The sequence below is a fragment of the Biomphalaria glabrata genome, chromosome 18 (genome assembly GCF_947242115.1).
Source record: "Biomphalaria glabrata chromosome 18, xgBioGlab47.1, whole genome shotgun sequence".
Taxonomy (NCBI): Eukaryota; Metazoa; Mollusca; class Gastropoda; family Planorbidae; genus Biomphalaria; species Biomphalaria glabrata.
This window is the reverse complement of record NC_074728.1, coordinates 21559948-21582894: the sequence shown is the minus strand read 5'-3', so window position 1 is coordinate 21582894 and position 22947 is coordinate 21559948. Positions and strand designations below refer to the sequence as shown.

General features: G+C 34.7%; 1 protein-coding gene across 2 annotated transcripts in view; it reads left to right on the top strand.

The window, feature by feature from the left end:
- LOC106052720 (uncharacterized) overlaps window positions 1-22947 on the top strand; it is a 60041-nt gene that overhangs the window by 36364 nt on the left and 730 nt on the right. For both annotated transcript variants that reach the window (XM_056017308.1, XM_056017309.1), the window contains 7 exons: window positions 4283-4389; window positions 7634-7715; window positions 8272-8354; window positions 9644-9793; window positions 19752-19847; window positions 20572-20644; window positions 22055-22624. In XM_056017308.1, the coding sequence (XP_055873283.1) occupies window positions 4283-4389; window positions 7634-7715; window positions 8272-8354; window positions 9644-9793; window positions 19752-19847; window positions 20572-20644; window positions 22055-22556 (1093 nt within the window). In that variant the 3' untranslated portion in view covers window positions 22557-22624. The remainder of the gene's footprint in view (window positions 1-4282; window positions 4390-7633; window positions 7716-8271; window positions 8355-9643; window positions 9794-19751; window positions 19848-20571; window positions 20645-22054; window positions 22625-22947) is intronic.

Genomic DNA, 22947 nt, shown 5'->3' with positions numbered 1-22947 from the left:
TGAATTGATATCAAACTTAACAACATACAAAGACTCACACCCAAACATCACCATTGACAAAAGGGAATTATACAATGTAGCTGCAACAGTGACAGAAAACCATCCAAGAACTACAAATAAATTTAAATATGCCAAGAGCATACAATGTTTTTTCTGTGGCATATTGGGTCACACCAAAGCAGAGTGCAGAAAGAGAATGGCATCAGAAAAACAGCAATATGTAAATAGAAACCATAAATATGGAAGAGATAACAGAACTTTCCAGAGCTTCAGTCCTAACTACAATAGATCCTATCAACAACAATATAACAGAAGAACATGGCAAAGCTACAGTCCAACTAACAGTAGATCACATCAAACAAACAGAAGATGGCAAAACAACAGAATGTCTAGAAGAGATCAATTTCAAGATAGACAACATACTTACCACAATAACAATCATACCAGACAAAACATAGCAGCTGTAGCAACTGAAACACCAATAGAATATGAAACAGTAGCATATATACAGACAAAGGTAGCCAAATTAAAAGTGTATCCTGCCTATGTGGATGGCATTAAGGTATATGCATTACGTGACAGCGGCTGCACCTCAATCATTGTAAAGAAATCACTAGTAAAACCTGAACAGATCCTAAAAGACAAGGTCACACTGACTTATGCGAATAAGGACTTATGGGAAGAATGTGAAACAGCATTAGTTTTCATTGAATCGCCATGGTTCACTGGTCAATACAAAGCCATAGTAATGAACAACCCAGCTGAAGAACTAATTATAGGGAACATAGAGAATATAGTTGAACTATCAGAAGAAGCCTTAGTAAAATGGGCTAATAGTGTGAATCAAGAAAACATTGAGTTAGCATCAACTACTAATTCACATGATTACAACAATGTCAGTATACATGAAGCAACTAAACAGTCAATTACAAATATGCAAATAAAATAGATGTAGAATGTCAAACTCATTTGCTAACAGAAGCATCTAAACTAAATAAAGATTGCCAAACAATTAACACACAAACAAATGATAGTGAAATACAAACAGATGAAATACAAATAGATGATAAAGATAAAGCTGAAAAACAAGAAATACAAAATGACATTAACACTAGCTCACCTAAAGTAATAATAACAGAGGAAATATTAGCCTTGACATTTAAAAATAGCAAACAGATAGAAGTATATTATCTAGAAGTCAATTATCAGGATGTTGTATGCATAGTTGATGAAGAATCCACAATCACTTTTGTAGAGCCCAATTTAGTAGAAAAAGATTATTTGAATGATATAGCCATTGTAACCTTACCAAACTCTAGAAAGATAGAATGTAAAACTGCCATTGCTGAAATCAAATCACCATTTATAAAAGGGAAAATAAAAGTTGTAATACTTGAAAATACTATCAGTCCAGTAATTATTGGATCTTATCCAAAAGTTAAAGTGCATCAAAAGCCAGTAAAACATAAAACAATATGGTTTTATGACCTGTCTGATTCTGATTTTCAGAAAGAAATTTTTCAAATAGTACAAGATATAACTTGTGATTTTGGATATAAAAAAGTTTGGAAACATCCAGAACTTGGAGAGTCAATGTGGGTACAAATAAAAAACTTTGGCCATTACAAAGAGTTATTACATAAAATATACGGAACACCAATTAAGGGACTCACAATTAACATCAGTGTTGTTGACTTAATACATCGCATCTGGTAAACATTGAGCATTATTTTGTGAACATTGAGCATTATTTTGTAAACATTGAGTACTATTTTTAAACATTGAACTAGAACTAAGACTTCATTTTTTAAAAAAAAAACTCTATTTGTAAACAAACTTTGGAATTTGATTACTACATTGTAACCAACAATTTTTTCACATTCTTTTGTCAACAAGAATAACATTTTTGTACTCAACAATGTAAACAAACATTGAATTTTTTTCCAAACTTATTCAGTACCTAGCTTAATTTTTTTCCATGCAATGTAAACATTATTTTTCTCATTGTATTGAGAACAACTTGGACAAAAATTTTTTTCTACAGCTATTGTAAACAAGATTGGAATTTTTTTTTACTATGTCATTTATCACAATTATATAACTTAGTCACATTTTTCAATACTATTGAAAAAGGAGATTGATTCATAATGTAACTTATTTATTCAATGTCAATTAGTGTAATAAAATATTGACATACACTTGTATTTTTTTGAAAACATTTTTGTCAAACTATTCTTATGGACTATATTTTTTGTATTGATGTAAACAAGAAGATTGTTGTACAAACTTTTTGATATTTCAAGTACTGAAAGAGACACTTGATATTATTTTTTAAATTGGACTTGCATTTTTTTTCACAACAGATTAAAATAAATAAAACTAAACCATTATGATGTTATGCTTGTATGTATATGCTTGAACAAATTAATGTAACCTCAAAAGATTGTATCACAACTGACACACTTTCTCAGTTGAAGCTTTTTTTGACAAAGATTTTTTTGAACTTTGTACACAATAATTATTTGATAAACAATGTAACATTAAACTTTTGCCATTACTAGCTACAAATTATTTGAACTGTCATATGGAGAAATACTTAATTGAAACATAAGGTGCATGCAACAAGCACTATGAAAGATATTTATTTTGATTTGATGTTCATACTTTTGATCCAATATTTTGATACTTGAATTATACATATTTACTTGTGTAATATTAATGCACAACAATTTTTTATGGAGATGTCAAACCTCATATTGAAGTAAATGGATACATTGAATTTGTAACAATGATCATTAAACAATTTAATCTTGAATTTTGACACATATTTTGAATTTTTCTATACTTATCACTTACATATTGAGACTTACTTGTAACATTTTCTACATGATTTGTACATATTGTATTATTGGTGTCAAAAACCAGACTTCTAACATTTCTATAGTGTCAAAGATTTTTTTATAAATAGATATTGTAAATTAAAACTTGTATTAATTTTTCACATTGTGACATAGGAGATTGTCATTGAAATTTTCGGCACACTTTGCACATATTATTATGAAAAGACTTGTAAATATTGAGCACATTTGAACATTGATGTATATATTAGAACCACATGTAAAGAATTATTTGGGATGTTAAGTATTTAACTCAGAGATTTATTTGAATTACCTTACAAGAATATGATGGATTAGAGAATTTTGCCCTTGTATGAATTTTTTTTTTGATTCAGAAAATATTTTGTGTAACACTGTCATATTATATATTTTATTGCAAGTTTGTAGTTCTATTTGAACTCTGCAATTGTACATTTCATAGACCCCAAGAATTCCAATTGATCCTACTTATGATAATTATGTCGTCAAGCTGAAAAAAATTTCTTCAAAATTTTTTTCAAAAGGGGGGTGATAGGTAATGTCACCACCTCAAAGTTGGTGCCATAGAGTAGAAACCCTAATTCTGTATTGTGTATGTTAATTCCATATTGTGAATCTTATTCACAACCCATGTAGCACTAAGGTGAACACTTTTGACCTTAGGTGAACCAGGGAGTTAAAGGCAGTCAGTCCACATAGAGATCTTGTAGCAAGCACTTGTATTGAGTCACTTAAGATATAAGCAGTAGAGTTAGATGTTTAAAGTAGTTGGTTATAGAAGAAGTACTAAGTTGTGATATTCGTATATTACTGTTGGATTAATACTGACCATTCCTGGGTCGAATTGTATGGTGTATTCACTATGTGGTGTTATATTAAACTTATTGTGTCTGCTACACCCAGCGTCATTTCATTATTCTGTGATCTGTAACAAGAACCCAATGTCACCACCACGCCTACATTGATAACCACAGCCACATTTATACTATATAAAATAACCCGGTGACATAAATAAATTATAATTTAAAGGAATTTTTTGCAATTTTAAGTTCAACCTTGATGTAGGAACCCATTTCCCAAAGAAAAAAGGTCTCTAAGTGAAGTCACAGAACTGTACAGATAAAACTTATTAAGTATTTACAAAAGAGTTGTGTATCTTTATCTCAGCTAACAATAATATTTTCATGTTGATAGTTATTGAAACTGTCCTAAACCTCTTCAAATTTCTGAGATCTAAACGGGACGGACGGACGGACGGACTGACAGACCACACAAAACTAATAAAACTAAAAGGTCTCCAAGTGAAGTCACTTTATTACAGAACTGTACAGATAAATTTAATTAAGTATTTACAAAAGAGTTTTGTATCCTTATCCCAGCTAATAATAGTATTTTCATGTTGATAGCTACTGCAACTCTCCTGAACCTGAGCATGGTGGCAACATGTGTCAAGGAACGTCTAAAGAAATTATATTTGTCAACACGTGTGGGGCAATAACGACACTGAAACCTAGTTAGTATAAAAGTAGATAATACTCATTTGCTAAAAGTGTAATTTATTTTATTTACTTTTATTAATGCCATTTTTTTTCATCACTTGTATCTTCTTTCTTTTCTCACTGTCTTTTTATTTCTCTAGAGGGCGTGGTGGCCTAGCAATAATCATTTAAATGCAAACTAGAGGGTTCTCTAGTTTGAATCCCTGGGTTTCATATGAAGTTCTAGTGACACATACACTCAAGCAACCTTCGGATCCTCAGCATCAAAATCACAGCTTATAGATTGGATTTGGAGGTGCCATGGCGGAGTGGTATAGCGCTTGGCTTCTGAACCAACGGTCTAGAATTTGAGTCCTGGTGAAGACTGAGATTTTTAATTTCTGAATCATTAGGTGCTTCTGAGTTTACCCAGCTCGAATGGGTACCTAGCATACATTGGGGAATAGTAAAGGATGTTGGTCGTTGTGCTAGCTACATGACATCTACGTTAACCGTGGGCCACATAAATGTCTGAAAGGGAACTTACTTTTTAAATTTTGGATTTGACCCAAGGTCTTGAATTGTGAAATAAATATGTCGACACAATAATTCATATATAGTAACACATAAATAATAATTTTAGAAATTAACCTAAAAAACTTTTTTTCTATTTTGTCATACCAGTGGGAAAAAAAAGAAAGTAAAGCTCCCCTTTCAGACATTGTGGTCTATAAGTTAGATGACGTGAAGGTCATGTTTCTGTGGCCTACGGTTAAAGAGAATGGTGTCATGTGGCCAGCACAACGACTAACCGCCTTTACTTTTCCCCAGCTAATGTCAGGTACCCATTCAAACTGGGTAAACTCATAGGCGCCCTAAGATCCAAAATTAAAAATCCCAGTCTTTACCAGGATTCAAACTCTGGACCTTCGGTTCGGAAGCCAAGCTCTTTACCGCTCAGCCATCGCACTTCCATACCCAGTGGCGTAGCTACCAATGTGCGGGTGGTGCGGGCCGCACAGGGCACCAAGTGGAGAGGGGCACCAAGATTCCCCCAGTGTGTATTAATTTCCTATTTCCGTGAGCTTTTCAGTAAAAACGACTAATTGTATGGACACGAACAAACTTAAACTACTGTATTTTAAACATGAACTAACGATTTATAAACTAGTCATGTCGCTATTTTGTTTCATCTCCTTGACTATTTCTTCCATACAATATAAGCTATAGAACAGTTTGACTCTAATTTACTAGATTTATTTCGGACACACGGTACATTTTGTCGCCCCTTTTATAGCGCTCATAGGCTGTAAGTACCGCCCTCTCCCTCTTTAAATGTAAAGGGGCTTCGTTTGTTAAGATTTCAGCAGCGTTTGTTGGGCTTGTCCGAAAGGTGCCACAAATGAACCTTAGTGCCTGTGATTGTACTCGGTCGAGTGATTCGAGGGCAGTTTTACTAGCATATACTTGAGCTGTACTCAATGTGTGATCTGACTGCCCCTAAGTATAATGTGCGTAGCATGTAAGCTTTAGCACCCCACTTTGTGCTGGCCAGCTTTCTTAGTAACACTAACTTCTCCGAGGCTTTTCCTGGACGTGCTGGAGCATTGACAACTTTCTATCCAGGGTCACCCCTAGATATTATTGCGTGTTTTCACGTTGAAGTCGCAGCCCACTAAGTTGAAGCTCGAATGGAGCCTTAAGAATGTGGATCCATAGGCTGAACAGGGACCAGGTCGTTTTGGCAATGTTTATCTGAATCTGTCATTTGTCGCAATACGAGGAGATGGTTTGGAGGTCTGCTTGTAATGCCGCCTGTATTTGGTCGGCTTTCTTGCCGGTTGACCAGAGGACAATGTCATCCGTATAAAGCAGTTTCTTTGACCGCAGTGAGGTGCGTTTCTTAAATTTCTTAAGTCTAAAGAAGCATCGAGACAATTTCAAGTCACATCATTGCCAGAGTCCACCGACTATAGGCGAGCTGTTAATGGGTATGAATTAACTGAACAATTAAAAGCAACAAAGCAAGATGAGACGGTTATCATTGAATTCAGAAAAAAAGGATGAGGCCGACATCGTGAAAAGAAGAAAATACTTCAATACCGCAGGTTCTAGAGACTAAAGGACAGCACACAAGCATGTCCTCAAAAATTCGTACTGAAGAAGCTGAACCATCAGACAGTGTAAACAATACAGAAAGAAGGATAATAAACTCTAGACTGAACGACATTGGAGATTGGCCTGATGTCATCACAGATAATATTCGCATACACATTTTCACTCAAGGATCTGAAACAGATCAGCGTATGGACAGTCAATTCAGAGAGGCGTATAGACATCAAGAATCAGCAAAAGGAAAGGCTAGAAAGCTTTCAAAGGCTTGGTTTTTTCCGGCAAATGTCAAACGGCGAGAAAGTTCTTAGAAAGTGGATGTGTTATTGGCCAAAAAAAAATTTATTATTTTGCTTCCCCTGCATGCTCTTCTCAACAAGATCAAGTACCAAATCTTCTTTTAAATCCAAAGATGGATTCAATGAGTGGTGGAGGTTATCTCCGAAAATAGAAAAACATGAGACCAGCAGAGCTCACATTCAGTCATCGCTTGCTTGGAGGGAACTTGAAGTTTGCCTGAGAGTAGGGAACAATATTTACAACAAGGCCCAAGATTTGATTATCCAAGAGACGAAAACCTGGAGAGTTAGTAAAATTACTATCAAAGTACGATCCACTCTTGAGGGAGCATGTGCTTCGAAATAAGCTTTGTTCCATATCGAATATAATCATGTCTCCACAAATACAAAATGAATTTATTACAATATTGGGGGATCACGCTAAAAAAACAAATCATACAGCAAGTAAAACAAGCCAAATATTTCTCTATTATTTTTGACAGTACACCTGACATCTCAAAGCTGGATCAAATTTCCCAAATTTTACGGTATGTTGTCATGGAGAATGACAGGGTGCAGGTTCGTGAGTCTTTTGTTGACTTCATCGACACAAAGGCTATGATAATGCTTCGGTCATGAAAGGTCATTAAGGTCATGAAAGAATTAACAATATTTGATTAATGAATAGGCCTACATATTATTTTGAAAAAAAAAGTAAGGTTTTGCAATGTTATTAATTAGTTAGTTGTTTTGTGTTTTTTTTTTTTGGGGGGGGGGGCATCAAGATGAGGTACCGCACCAGGCATCATATAATCTAGCTACGCCACTGTCCATACCAGTGTATTTTCAATGTTTAAAAACAAATCTGAAACCTCAACTCCATTTGCAGATTTTGGTGTTTGGAGTCAGTGGAGCGAGTGGGACTGTAGCATACCTTGTAGTGACGGAACTCAGCTCATTCAACGATTAAGGTAGATTTAAAATAAAATGTACTGACGTGCTTATGTAGTTTTAACACGACGAGTATTGAGATTTATTAATAGTCAAATGTAGACAATGTCTTTAATGATGTTAAAGATTCTGCTTTCTCTGGGGTCATTCAACAGTGTAAAGCTATACTGGTTCACTGACCCCACTTCACTAGATACAATGGTGCACTGACCCACGATGTAATCTATACTGTTGCATTGACCAAATTCTTTAAGCTATACTGGTTCACTATACCGTAACAGTTACACTGGTCCACTGACCCACGATGTCCCACGGTGTAACGTCCTAAACATTGTTTAAAAAGAACAGAGATGGTGACATGACATCCTGCATGGTCGTGTTATATGCGCTCTGGACTATCGTCCTCAACAGTTTTGGTCCTAAAAATTTGTAATACATGTGCTAAAAGGATAGAACCTGCGGGCTTTGAGCTCAAATAGCTGCATATATTTTCTCCCCATGTTTTCTACTAGCGTATGTTCCGTACATATTTAAGAATTCGTTATGTTTCTTGAACTTTACTTTTGACTTCTCAAGACAGTGTGTCACAGTGAACACAGCCTACGGACAACATTGTGCAGGAAAGAAGGGGGACATACGACCTTGCTCTTTATGTAAAGGTAAGAAACGGTTGTCAACTTGTCATACACACACACAGTATAAATATGGACAGACAGACAGACAGACGGACGGACATATAGATAGATAGATAGATAGATAGATAGATAGACAGACAGACAGACAGACAGACAGACAGACAGATAGATAAATAAATAGATAGATAGATAGATAGATAGACAGAAAGACAGACAGACAGACAGACAGACAGACAGACAGATAGATAGATAGATAGATAGATAGATAGATAGATAGATAGATAGATAGATAGACAGATAGATAGATAGACAGACACAGACAGACAGACAGACAGACAGACAGACAGATAGATAGATAGATAGATAGATAGATAGATAGATAGATAGATAGATAGATAGATAGATAGATAGATAGATAGATAGACAGACAGACACAGACAGACAGACAGACAGACAGACAGACAGATAGATAGATAGATAGATAGATAGATAGATAGATAGATAGATAGATAGATAGATAGATAGATATAGACAGACAGACAGATAGATAGATAGATAGATAGATAGATAGATAGATAGATAGATAGATAGATAGATATTATTACCGATACTTTTGCCTCTGAAACCGCCAAGTGGTTCCAATAGTAGCATATATAGCTTTTACTGCCTTTTACCTAAACTAAATATTAATCTACTTAGAACACACCCGTCCTTACATGATACCGACATCTTTTTAACACCTATATTATTGATTTATAAATAGTATACAGCGACTTTTAAAAAAATTGTACACAGAGGGGCATTAAAATCTCCGACTTTTTTAATGAATGTACCAAAAGAAACCAACTAGAAAAGTCCAACTGTCTAGAAAATAATGCTTATATTTTGTAAAAGTATATAGAAAAACAGTTTTGTTGAAGTTCACCTGTCCAATTCATGATGGCTTATAAAAAAAGAAAGAAACTAGAACCTAGCCTAACGACTGATACCCCCACCTCTCTACTGCCACTACCACCCGGTCCCTCACTTTAGGGGCGCCCCAAAAAAAGTGTTCGAATTTTTTTCTAAAATTTAAATATTAAAAAGTACGCCAATATCTCATGTCATGATGTCGAATGCCAGGGGCTTCTAAGCAGATTAAGTTCCTCGGGCCCTTAAATGATGGCCAATTCCTAGCTACTCTACTGCGGTGCCCCCACCAAATGTGGGAGATCTCTATGCCCCACCCTGTACATTGAGGTTAAGATAAAAAAAAAGCACTAATTGTTATTTATTATGCAACATTAAATGTAAAAGTCACTTTCTGTGACCAGAAAACTCTGGTGGTGTATGTGCCTCCTTTCACTGGGGAGAAGCCTGTGAGAAAGAGTGCTACAATTGCCAAGATCCATGCTCAAAGCAGGAAGGGATTTGCTCAGGCTGCAAGGCTGGATACAAAAATTTCCACAACGCCTGCAAAGAAGGTAAAACTACTTGATCATCTATACCCAAAAACACGGGTGTTAAGGAGCCAGTGTCTTATATAGGCCTCTTGGTGGAGAATGCAGTTTTTAAAATACATGGTCAGCATTCTATGTTGACGTTCCACAAGTGGAAAATTCACTTGTCTCAATTTTCAGCTTCCGGACCATATTTTCTCTTATTCATTTTTGTGTTTGTTTCTGAGCTCATCTCGAAATTCTTTAATTGTAGGACAGCGTTGCTCAAACTGTCATGACCAAATGAAGAGTGTAGGGGGTTTGATGGAGTGTGTGTGTGTGTGTTTCTATGGTGACGTTGGGAAGAGGTAAGCGATTGGTTGTGAATGATGCAAGATAGCTGGCATTGTCCTCACTTGGTCTAAGTAAGGTGAGACGACTCCAGAACGTCAGACTGAACGGTTATGCTATTGTAGTGAGTTAAATTTTATTAAAGAATATTTTTACTAAAGTTTTACTCGGACTTATACTTAGGTCCTCCCACGTCGTTCGGGGCATTGGGCAGTAAGCTGTCTCCACAAAGATCTGTCACTGGCAATGTCTGAAGCCTAAAGTCTAGCACACATTTATATATAGACATTTTTTATTACACGTTGATTTGGTCTATAATATAAATAAAGTTCAATTTAGTATTGTTCACAAGGAAGTGTTTCACGTTATTTGAAGTTTTGTTAGTTTAAATATATAACGCCTACAACGGTTTGGTTTCCACCAGCGAATTGATGCTTTAAGTCAACGACCAGTAACAACAAGGGGTGAGGCGATGCCGGTCAATTTCTTTTTCAAAAGACTAAAAAAATGTAGTTTCATTGTAATTATAAGATAAGATAGAATAAGATAATTTGTATTGGTCGAATCAAATGGAAATTCAGGTTGACTACAATGGACCATCTCAGCGTATCTACTGTAATAATAACAATATCGAAGCAAATACGAACATTATTCACACTCACAACCAGCTCTTTATGAACTAAGACTTCTATGTACTTCTCGATGAAGACAGATAACATTGCATAATTACACATACCACAAGTACTAGACGTGTTCATTTTTCTTGACATAGGACCTTATACAATTTACAACTTTTTACGATAGGGGCGCGCAACTATATAGACTCAATAGTTTTAAAACAAATCTTAGATTTTCTCGAATTTCGTATCTAATAGCGTTACAATTTCTGGTAGGTATATTTGTTTTATTTTTTATTTTAATAAATTTAATAATTGCATACAAGAAATGACGGAGAGCCTAGGCAGAGAATCACCCAAAATTGGTCTCCACATAAACTTGAATAATAAACTTTGCAAGTGGGATATAAGGCAAAGGGTGACCCAGTCAGACTTCGCCGGTGCAATCCTAAAGAGCTGGACAAATTCACGTACCTTGTCAGCATTATAACAAATGATGGGGATGCCTACCATGATGTAGCGTGCCGAATAGGAAAAGCAGTGACAAGCCAAGCCATTGGGCTCGAGACAAAAATACACTTTCTCAACACGATCGTCATTACAACTGCAACGTATGCATGTGAGACATGGAAGTCATCTGTCAAAATTGAGAAAAGACTAAATGTGGCTCAACAAAAATGGATGAGACGGATTTTTTGGGAGTCAGTTAGACAGATCGGGTCTCAAACAAGGAAATCCTATGCCGAACAGGGAGTCGAACACTTAGTGAGCGTCGCATGAGGTTTGCGAGACATGTTCTCTGAGAAAATGAACTACGCATACCAAGAGTTGCGATGACATGGTGGTTAATACGACGAAAGCGCAAACAAGGACGACCTCGTATTACTGCGACACACCTTCATGGAGGACCTTATAACTGTGGACACCTGGTGGGAGGAGGCTTCAGATATTGCCAATGACAGGACTTTATGGAGACAGCTTGCGCCCAATGCGCCTTAGTCTTGACCAGTGGTCTTCAACCTTTTTTGGCCTACCGCCCCCTTTTCGTATTTTTTCTTTAAAAAAAATGGCCAGCGCCCCCCTTAAAAAAAAAAACACTTATAAAGAAGCGTGAGAAGGCAATTTGAACAAAATGTCATCTTTTTATTAATTTTTATGCTGTCAAATTATCAAATTCTCCCCCCTCCTCCACCCACCCTAGCTACGCCACTGTGTTTACATTCTTTTTTTACCGAAGACATAATTTTGTAAATCTATTTTGTTCTGCAAATCACTTTGAACATCAGTAAAATATGTTTAATAATTGTCATTTATATTTTTTTTTTTAAATTTTAGAAGCGAATTGTAATTTCTTCATTGGGCATTGTTATGTAAATTGCATAGATATCGGTGTCCTTATGCAGTAATTAATTTGTCAACAAACAAGTTATGTGAGATTGTAAAACTCTTTAAAATATATTTCATATCTCGATAAAATATAAAATGATATAATCAATGAAAGTCACTCTTTTTCCTTGCAGTCGGAGGTTCGCTTCATTCGTTTGTGTTAGATGCCTACCATGTAAAACATTTTTATTAGCCTGCTTTTAGTCATCGCCAACCGTTGAATATTCCTCTTTCTCAAACAAAAAATCAAAATTGTATTTAAGAGCTTAACGAAACGAGCAATAACAAACCCCTTTCGAAATCCAGCGTACTTCAGTTTACAACGAGAGTCTAACATCATTTTCATCATTTGTTTCACAAAACTGTTGTAATATGAGATTATGTGCGGCATGGGTTTGTATTTTATTTTCAATTTTATAATTAGATTCTTGTGTAGTGTGGTAGTTGTAGGACTATTTCTGATGTTGAAGATGGTAAGCAATAGAAGTTTTTGATGGCGTAGGCTACTTAGTTCCTCCTCTCCAAAGAAGTATTTTTTGCATGTTGAGATCTGTAGTGAGTGTCGATTCTTATGCGGTTCATAATTCCCTGACATTTGGTGCTAAGGCATCTGTACTGTGTGTAGCCTGTGATATTTATTTTTTTTCTTGGGCAGTAGTGTTTCTTGTAACAACCAGATAGACCTGTTAACTAACTCACCCTAAGGTCTATGTTAGTCAACAATCACAAAGACGAGTTGCTTAACCAAAGGGCAACAGGATACACAGGCAGAGCCATGTACAAAGAAATGACCATGCCTAACAAACTGGACAGTATTAACTTCCTTCTAGGCAAAGAGCAATCTACAATTTTCCAACTAAGAACAGGACACACATCTCTATTAAAACTCAATGAGTGCGGAGCGTCTATCCCATAGACGGTCTGTCTGACCCTAAACGCACGGAACGTCTATCCCATAGACGTTCTTGCCCTATCTTTGTTTCGTTGCATTTTTTAATTAAAATTTTTAACTAACAACAGTCGAACTATTTTTACTTTATAAAAGAGTTCTTCATCCTTTGTTTACATAGTTACATAGAAATAGAAGCATTTGGCTGTATTTAGACATTTATTTATTACTTTTCTTACAATGTAAAAAAATATCGCAATAACTACGCTAGTCCAAGACACACCCACAATGTTTACTACTGAAGAAACTTTATAATTATTCTAAAATTTATCACAAATAAATAGATCTAGTAATAATGACGAATTTGATATCACATTTATCACATCATTATTCACATATTCATAAATTCATATAGTAGATATACTTCATATTTTTACTAGATCTAGATCTAGAATCTATAATTATTTTTTATTATCATATGATATTATGATATGATATATTATAATATATACAATATTTATATACAATAATACATACACTGATACACTAACAGTTACAGTAACATATTAGACATGATTAGATCCAGGTAGGTCTAAATTTAGCAATAGCATATAAGCCATATTTAGATTTGTAAAAATGTATCTAGAACTAGATCTATATTCTATATTAATAATATTATTAGGATCTAGATCTAAATCTATTATTGTCAGTAGACTAGGTGTAGTCTGTAGAGAGTAGTCTCAGTGTGTAAATCGAGATTGACTAGATCTAAGCTTTTATCACTATAGACTATAGTACTATACTCTGTACCTAGACTTGGACTCTAGATATTTCTCTAGATCTAAAGACTAAGCTTATGTCACTTATGATAAATAAAAAGAAAGGAAATTGTAGATCTAGATCTACATCAAATAATCATCCACTGTGGGCATTTTTTGCATCCACTTAGCCTAGACTTAGGGCATTTTTTGCCCATTTTCTTTTTTTTAGTATTGTTTATCTGTAAAAGTCTACAACATCATGGCTATGGCCTATGCTTGTCAAAGACACACCCACAATGTTTACTACTGAAGAAGCTTTATTATTGTTTTATTTATACTTCTTGGATATTATTAGGATTTAGATTTAGATCTAGTATTGCCTTATTAAATGCTTAGCCTTAGGCTATGGCTAGGTCTTGAATGTAGATCAAGGTTGACTAGATCTATCTATGCTTTTATCTTTACACCTGGGTAGATTCCTATAGATTTAAGCCTAAGATAAATGAAAACAACAGAAATGACAGATCTAAATCCAATATTAATCCACCATGCTGGGCCTTTTCTTGGTATATTTTCTAGCAATTTTTTTAGTATTGTTTTTTGGTAAAAATCATCCCCATCACTATACTGTTTCAAGTTGCACTCCGAAAGGTTTACTACTATATAAAAGTAAAATATGAAACTATTCTAGATCCATTATTTATCACAAATGAACAGTAATAATGATCTATTAGATGTCTAAATCTTAGGTAAAATGAATTAGGATTTAGGCTTTGATCTCTCACTAGCCTATGTCTTGCACTGGTCTAGTATTAGAATGAAAGATGTTCTAGGCAAAAAAAAAGAAGACAAATCTAGATCTATATCCCATTGATTCAAATGTACATAATATTTGAGTGCATTTGGTTGATAGATTTAGTACTGGTATCTATTGTTATTTGTAGTAATGAAAAGCGCAATAATTTTCACTTTTTTCTGACTAAAAAGCCAGGTAAAAATAATAATATAATCAATGATTCATCATCTTTTATTGACTGTTTTATCACATTCCTTTTTGAAAATGCTGTAAATAATCTAAATATGCTGTTTCAACAGTAATGCAAAGAACAAAATCTATATTTAGGTCTCAAAAGTTCTAAAGCTGGCATCTATTTATTTTTCTGAGGGTCATATTATTTAGATTATAATTTGTATCTTATATTGAAATAAAAAGATGTTTACATTTTCACATTCGCCATTCATTTACCTTTATTTTGATACCTAATATGTTACTATATATAGCATCATTGGTACTTAATATAATACATTTTTATTTTAGCCTTTTTTCAAACATTTTTTTTTTTTTTTCAAAGTAGCATTTTTTGGAAAAAAAGCAACACCGCAGTCAATGAGTTAAATTACCATCTGAACAAAATAAATTCCACACAACTCCCCCCTCCCCTTTCTCCCCCTTGTAAACACTGCACCCATCCTTATGAAACTGTAAACCATATCCTCTTTGAATCCACCTAATCCACCTTAGGCAGACCCTACTTCCACTAGAGCCCAACATAACCAACACCCTGTACAGCAGTGCTGAACAACTGAAGAAAACAGCACACTTTTTTTCCTTGGCACAGTCTGCAAAAGAGCTCACAGCTCAGCAGCAATAAAGCTGGCTAGAAGAAGAAGAAGATAATTAGATTCAAATAGAAATGAAATTGTGGGCTAAACTTTTCTTGTGTATCATAACTTACTAGGTGAATAGTGAATAGATGTGTTCTTTATTCTATATTACTTATGAAGTCATTGAAGCTTCCAACCACTGATGGTTCCCTATATGTTGTCATAAGCTACATAACTAGACAATTTTGAAATAATATTTCACCACTAAAGGAAAAAAAAGTCTTTTTGTGTAACATATGTTTAAAAAATAATAATTTTAGTTTAAATCAATTTTCAAACAATATCATAAGACTTTTAAAAAAAGCTATGCATTTTTCAAGAGGCCACTAAAACATATCTTGCTTTGTCGTTTTTTAGCGGCCCCCGTAAGGGGAAAAAGCCGCTATTAGGTTTGTGCAAAATGTCCGTCTGTCCGTCTGTCCGTCTGTCCGTCTGTCACACTCAGATCTCGAAAACTAGAAGAGATATGAAAAATATTATTTCATCATTAAATCCGGCTTGAAAAGTTTAGGTGCAACGGCTACTTTTGGTTTTCTAAAAGCAAACCGTTTAATTTATAAAATTAATTATGCAAGCGATTTTTTCATAAAAATACACCAATTCTAAAACAATTACGTAAATGTAAGGGAGGCAATGTTACAATATGCTAACAAAGATGGACAATTTTTGTGTATTTTCAGTATCACTAAGTCAAATATATTTTTAAAATGTACAGGAAATGTTTACAACAAATACAAATAATAGTTAAAGACGTTTTTTCTGGTCAACTAGCTGCTAAAATTAAAAGAAAACATTTCTGTTTGTTTATAAAGGCTAATAATGCACTTTGTATGTAAATATCACGCACATTTTTTTTAATGGACTTTTTATGCAGCGATTTTCGTGCAGTAGCGTAACGTCGCAACATGATCAGGTGCTAAACCAATTCCTTAAACTTTTTTTAAAAATCAGATTTTATTTATTTTTTGTTTAGTGCCCCCATCCGAATAAAAGAAGCTTATTTTTGTGCGTTTTGTCTGTTGGTCGGTCTGTCCGTCACGATTAGATTTAAAAAACTAGAACTCTAAAAGCTATTGAAAATCTGATTTACCCTTTAATGTTCCTCCCATAACATCTAAATAGTTTTAAGTATCTAAAATTGATTGTTCCGGATTTTTTTGTGCAAAACTAATCAACGCCAACAAATGTTTGTTTGCTCTTCTAACTTATATTACATTCAATTTCCATGCTTAAACGTTGCAAAAACACATTATCAATAATATGTTGTTCCGTTTTTTATGTAAATAGCATATTAATGCTAAATCATAATCTCTATACTGACTTATATTTCATTAAGTGTAAAAATGTTCCGGATATTGTTTTATAAAACATGAATTATGCCTAATGATTGTTTGAAATCGCATAAGGCTTTTAAAAAAAGTAATTTACTAGAATTGATTACTGAAAATTACTTTTTAGACATTTAATTTTCTTGTAAAACATAACATAGAAGTTTTGTAATCGATAAAGAAAGTTCCGGATTTTGTTTTTTACAAATCGTCGCCAGAAATTTCCGAATTTATTTAAAAATCTACTAACGCCAAATAATTGTTTGAACTCCCTCTTCTAATTAATAAACAAATAATCTTCTCATTTACGAAATAATGTTTTTACGGATTTTTATGAAAAATATTTTAACTCACTACTCTCTTACAGTACATTTAACTTTCTACCTAAAACATTAAAAAATCTAATTATCGTTAATATTATGTTCCGATTTTTAAGGAAAACAGAATCCAAACACCAAAGTAAGGTATGAAAATCTCTCCACGTGGCTGTAGTACATCTAATTTTTATACGAGACAATCCAAAAAAATTAATTAACGGTATTACATTTATCTGAAATTCTCTTTTTCTTTTACTATTTATACAAACATCCGGAACAATCTATTATATAAACTTTTCAATTGTGTTCATACCTAAAAATTATTGCGATGTTTTGAAACATAAAATAAAGGTTAATCAATTTTTAATAACTTTTAGTTGTTTTTTTTATATCAAGATAACGGACAGACCGACTGACAGACAAAACGCAAAAACAATGTGGCTTTGATCCTTTTTAAATAATATCTATTAGAACTCAGTGCACCAATGTCTATGAACCCTCGTTAAATATCTCGTGTAAATAAAGACATTTTTTTTTTATGGTACCGGTACTAGCCTATTGTGAGGTAATGGAATTTTTTTTCTTTGACGTCATATGAATGGACTCTTTAAATGTAATGTTAAAAGAACGCACTCGGTGCACCAATGTCTATTAACCCTCGAAAAAATTGCTTGTATTAATGAAAACATATTTTAGTCTAACTAAGCCGTGTGACGTAGTGTTTTTTTTTTCCTTTGACGTCACATGGAATGAATTCTTTAAATGAAATGCTAAAAGAACGCACTCGGTGCACCAATGTCTATGAACACTCGAGAAATGGCTCGTGTTGATAAAGGTGATTTTTAGTCTAGCTAGGCCTTGTGACGTAGTGTTTTTTTTTCCTTTGACGTCATATGGAATGAATTCTTTAAATGAAATGCTAAAAGAACGCACTCGGTGCACCAATGTCTATGAACACTCGATAAAAGGCTCGTAATGATGAAGGCGATTTTTATTCTAGCTAGGCCGTGTGACGTAGTGTTTTTTTTCCTTTGACGTCATATGGAATGAATTCTTTAAAAGAAATGCTTAAAGAACGCACTCGGTGCACCAAAGTCTATGAACACTCGATAAATGGCTCTTATAGATGAAGGCGATTTTTAGTCTAGCTAGGCCGTGTGACGTAGTGTTTTTTTTCCCTCTGACGTTATATGGAATTAATTCTTCAAATGAAATGAAAAAAGAACTCGGTATAGTAATGTTTATTAAGCCTCGTTATGTGACTCGCGTTTAAAAAAGGAATGATATCTTGATTTAGATCTAATCTAGATTTTTTAAACTAGATCTAGATTTTTATTACAGTATATCTAGATCTGGATTTATATTCTAATTAAAATAATTTTAGAGTCTAGATCTAGAATTTCTAGATCTAGTTTAGACTAAAATAGACTAGATTAAGATGTAGAATTTCAATTTCTAAACTTAAAGTGTAAAAAAAAAAGTGTAGATTTTCATTTCCAAACGTTTTGATCAATATTGTAATATTTTAATATACTAAAACTAATCTACTATTTTTTTATTAAATTTAAATTTACGGCAAATGAATCTTTGAAACATTATTACTTTTGACCATCGGATGGCTGCCTGGTCGTGCGGTTTGCGCGCTGGACTGTCGTTCAGATTTATGGATGGCCCAGGGTTCAAACCCTGCCCGCTCCCATCCCCCGTCGTCCTGCGGGAGGTTTGGACTAGGAAGTAATTATCTTCAACTCTGAAGGAACATCCGAAACGTGTAAAACATTTTACATCAAAATTAAATCACCTCTTGAATATTATTTGCGAATATGCAGATCCGACAGGGATCCGACTTCGACGGGGGCCGCCTCTGAGTTTGTGTAACACAAACTCTCTTTGTAATCTTGTTTGTTTTTAATATTGTTTTAATTGTAGATTTGTATAATTGTTCATGAATATCTAAAAATTATTTTTAGATATTGCTATATGTTCCTGAAGCCGACTTGGTTTCATAACCTGATCTGAAATGCCGTCATTCAAAGTAGAACATACTTTTTATCTCGTGGTAATTCACTAAAACCCTTAGCACTATACCTTTACATACCAGCGAGCTTTTGTAACAACACTTTGTCAATGTTTTTTTGTTTAAAAAAAGGTTAAATTATTCTATTTGAATGTTAGCTTTGACGTTTGTTTCAATTCACATGTACATATCTACATATTAACATATGTAGGTAAAATAAACTATAATCATTGTTTATTAAATCTTAAAATCGAAAGACACTGCGTTTACATAAAAAAAAAAAGAATTTAAAATAGAAAATGGGATTCCCGAACTTAATTTCTAACACTGTTTCTATTCTTAAATTAGAAGCAATCTAACTATAATTTGTTTGCCAGCTTTAATTTTGAAGAATTTTTAAATTTGTTTTGTTTCAGTGCCCTTTTAGTTTCTTCTTTCCGCCTTCATGTCCAGCCCCGCCTCCCTTACCGCCCCCTTTTGTGCCCACCGTCCCCCTACCGCACTTTGGGCAATCTTGAAAACGCCCCCTAAGGGGTGATAGCGCCCCCGTTGAAGACCACTGGTCTAGACTAAGACTAGTCTTAGACTAGTCTAAGTCTAAGTAAAATATTAGTTTTATTTAACGGATCATTTATCTCATTAACTCAATTATTATATCTATTATTATATCAGCATGTGGTTGGAATGAGTATGGTGAGAATTGCAAGTTCAGCTGTATGGAGAAGTGTGGGGCGGATTGTGGAGAGCGAACGTTCGGAACCTGTTTAGGTAAAACCAATAGAACCTACTGTTTATATAGCTGTGTCTTATCAGATTAGCTAATTAGGTCATTTTCCAACGCTTTTGTTAGGTGGTTTGTTCTATAAATAAAATATAGTATTCTTTGGAATAATTAAATAGGGAACTAATAAAATTAAATTATAGCTTTTATATAGCGCTACTTTCATGTTTATAGCATGCTCAGAGCGCTTTGGATCAATCTCATTTGTGGACCAGTGGGGGAAGGGGGTATCAGGGAGAGGGTTTCCCATGCTGCATTTGGGCGCTCAGTACACACAACTTTGCTCGAGTCGAAATTATTAAAATCACCTGAAAAATAAAAAATCTTAAAAATAGACAACATTGTCAACTAAAGGTGTCATTCAATGTGGTAAGCGCCAATAATAAGCATGTTGAAAAAAAAATGTTATTGTCAGTTTTAATTTAATAAGATGTAATGCAAAGACGGATTTATTTTCTAATACAAAATCTTAATTTTCACTTATTATCCTTACCTAGACTGGGCCCCGCGCATTCCACTTCGCATAGGGCCCCGCAGTTGTTAGGGCCGGCCCTGATCATATAGTTCTTCATTTAGATTTAACTAAATATTTGTCCACCATCTGAGTGTCATATAATTAAAATTGGTCTTTAGAATGATTTTTATTACAGCTCCGACTAGTGTGATGGAGAAAGGCCGATAACTGTTGTGCTACTATCTTTTTCTTTTCAGCCTCTTTTAGTCCCTTGTATATTCTGATGGTTATATTTCTAATACTTCCTTTATACACAATGCTTCACGCCTTGTAAGTATCATTTTTATACATAACTTAAGAAATAAAATAATAGTAATATTCTATACCGGATATCATAGTTTCATTGTAAAATCACCTAACCATTTGTTACAAATGCAAAATTATAATTTAGTAGTCACATGTTCACTGCCACTGTTCATCACGCTTATATATTCAAATGACACATCGTTTCGGAAGCATGTTGATAAGTGCCTGGCCAGGGCCGTTTTCCTTTCCCCCCCCCCTCTCGCCTTCGCCACATTGTGCGCCCCAGGGCTAATGTCTACCTTGTAGTCAATATCGGTGTCCACGCCCTTGAGGTCACGTTTCATATCATAAACTTTTCAAAAGTGCTATCGACTAGTTCCTCGTGTGCCAGTCGCATGACGAGGGTAGTGGATGGCCTTATGGGTTCGTTCATCTTCCAAACGGCGGACATAATCAAGCAAAAGTAGGGGCGTTCTCTGATTTTTTTTTTTTAATATACTGCGGATCTTGAGCAAGCAATTATCTCAGGATGTCTTAATCTGCATTGCTTTGTAATTTTCTAGCTAACTAGTTTATAAAAAAAACATTAAATAAGTAACCTTGTGCTTAAGCAAGTAAGTAAGTAGTTGGGGGCGCGGTGGTTGAATGGTTAAGCGCCTGGCTATTGAACCTGGGGTCCTGGGTTCGAATCTCGTCGAAGACTGGGATTTTGAATTTTTTGGATTTTATAGGGCGCCCATGAGTCCACCCAAATCTAATGGGCATCTGGCTTTACTTTGAGAAAGTAAAGGCGGTTGGTCATCGTACTGGCCATATGACAACCTGCTCTCTATAAATTTAACCGTTGGCCAAAGAAGCAGATGACCTTAACATCAGCTGCCCTATAGATGGCATGGGAAAAAAAAAGAGGAAACTTTACTTTCTTTACTAAGCAACAAACTAACTACTTACTATCTAACTAAATAAATAACTACGTACTGACTGACTATTTGAATAACTAACTGACCGACTAACAGACTGACTAACAAGTAACTAACATATAAACAAAATGTTTAATTTTAGCTCTCTTAGCTAAGAAGCTAACTAGCTGTTTATAGCAATTATGGACTATCAAACAAATTAAGTAACTTAATAGCTTAACAACAAAAGTAATAGACATATAGTTTGTTAATTTAGTATGTAAATAGATCACTAATCAGCTCAGTAAGTAACAAGCTAACTCGCTAAGAGTATATTTGGTATATTTGTATATAGTTCGTCCATAGTGGTTCGATGATGACCACTTTTGTCATTCAGGTGGCTTTGGGCTTTGCACTGGGGTTTTGTGCTTCCTCACGTGGCTGGTGAGACCTATGTGAGCCTGGATTGTATGTGAATGTATTATGTATATATTAGTCCATTAAAGGTATGCCAATGCATTTTGTTTTGAAACAGAACAAGGCACAAACAATCATTGATAGTGGACGAACAGTCCGCTTACGCAAAGTTCTCTAGTACAACATCTGGGACAACTTCGACTTTGACTGGTTTAAGCAAGCACAGCCCAAAAAAGCCCAGCTCAACCGAAATTGACCCAATTCAACCAATCGAAACCGAATCCAATAAAGCCAAACCCACACAACGCAAATCCAGCAAAACGGAACCCAACCAACGCAAATCCAGCAAAACGGAACCAAACCAACCCGAACCCAACCAACGCAAATCCAGCAAAACGGAACCCAACCAACGCAAATCCAGCAAAACGGAACCAAACCAACCTGAACCCAACCAACGCAAATCCAGCAAAACAGAACCAAACCAACCTGAACCCAACCAACGCAAATCCAGCAAAACGGAACCAAACCAACCCGAACCCAACCAACGCAAATCCAGCAAAACGGAACCCAATCAACGCAAATCCAGCAAAACGGAACCAAATCAACCCGAACCCAACTAAACGGAACGCAACTAACTCAACCCCAACAAAATTGAACCCATTCAACATTAGTTCAGATCTCAAGCAAGGTAAGTACAAAACCCTAAAAATATGAAACAACCTTGTAAGATGAGCCCCAAGGATCAGAGGCGTAGTGATGGGGGGGGGGGAAGAAGTGCACGATGCCCCAGCGCCATTCTCAATGCGTGCCACATATGCAGATAGGCGCCAAAATAGTACACATTATTATAGATATCAAATTAGGTAGTACATTCTAAGTCTATTTGTGTTATTTTATCATAAAAAGTTTTTAATTAAAAAATGTTTATGGAAATGGACTCGAATGGCTTCATAATGAATTATTTCAATCTTTGTTTATTGTTAGATTGGACTAAAAGCAATATTAATAAGA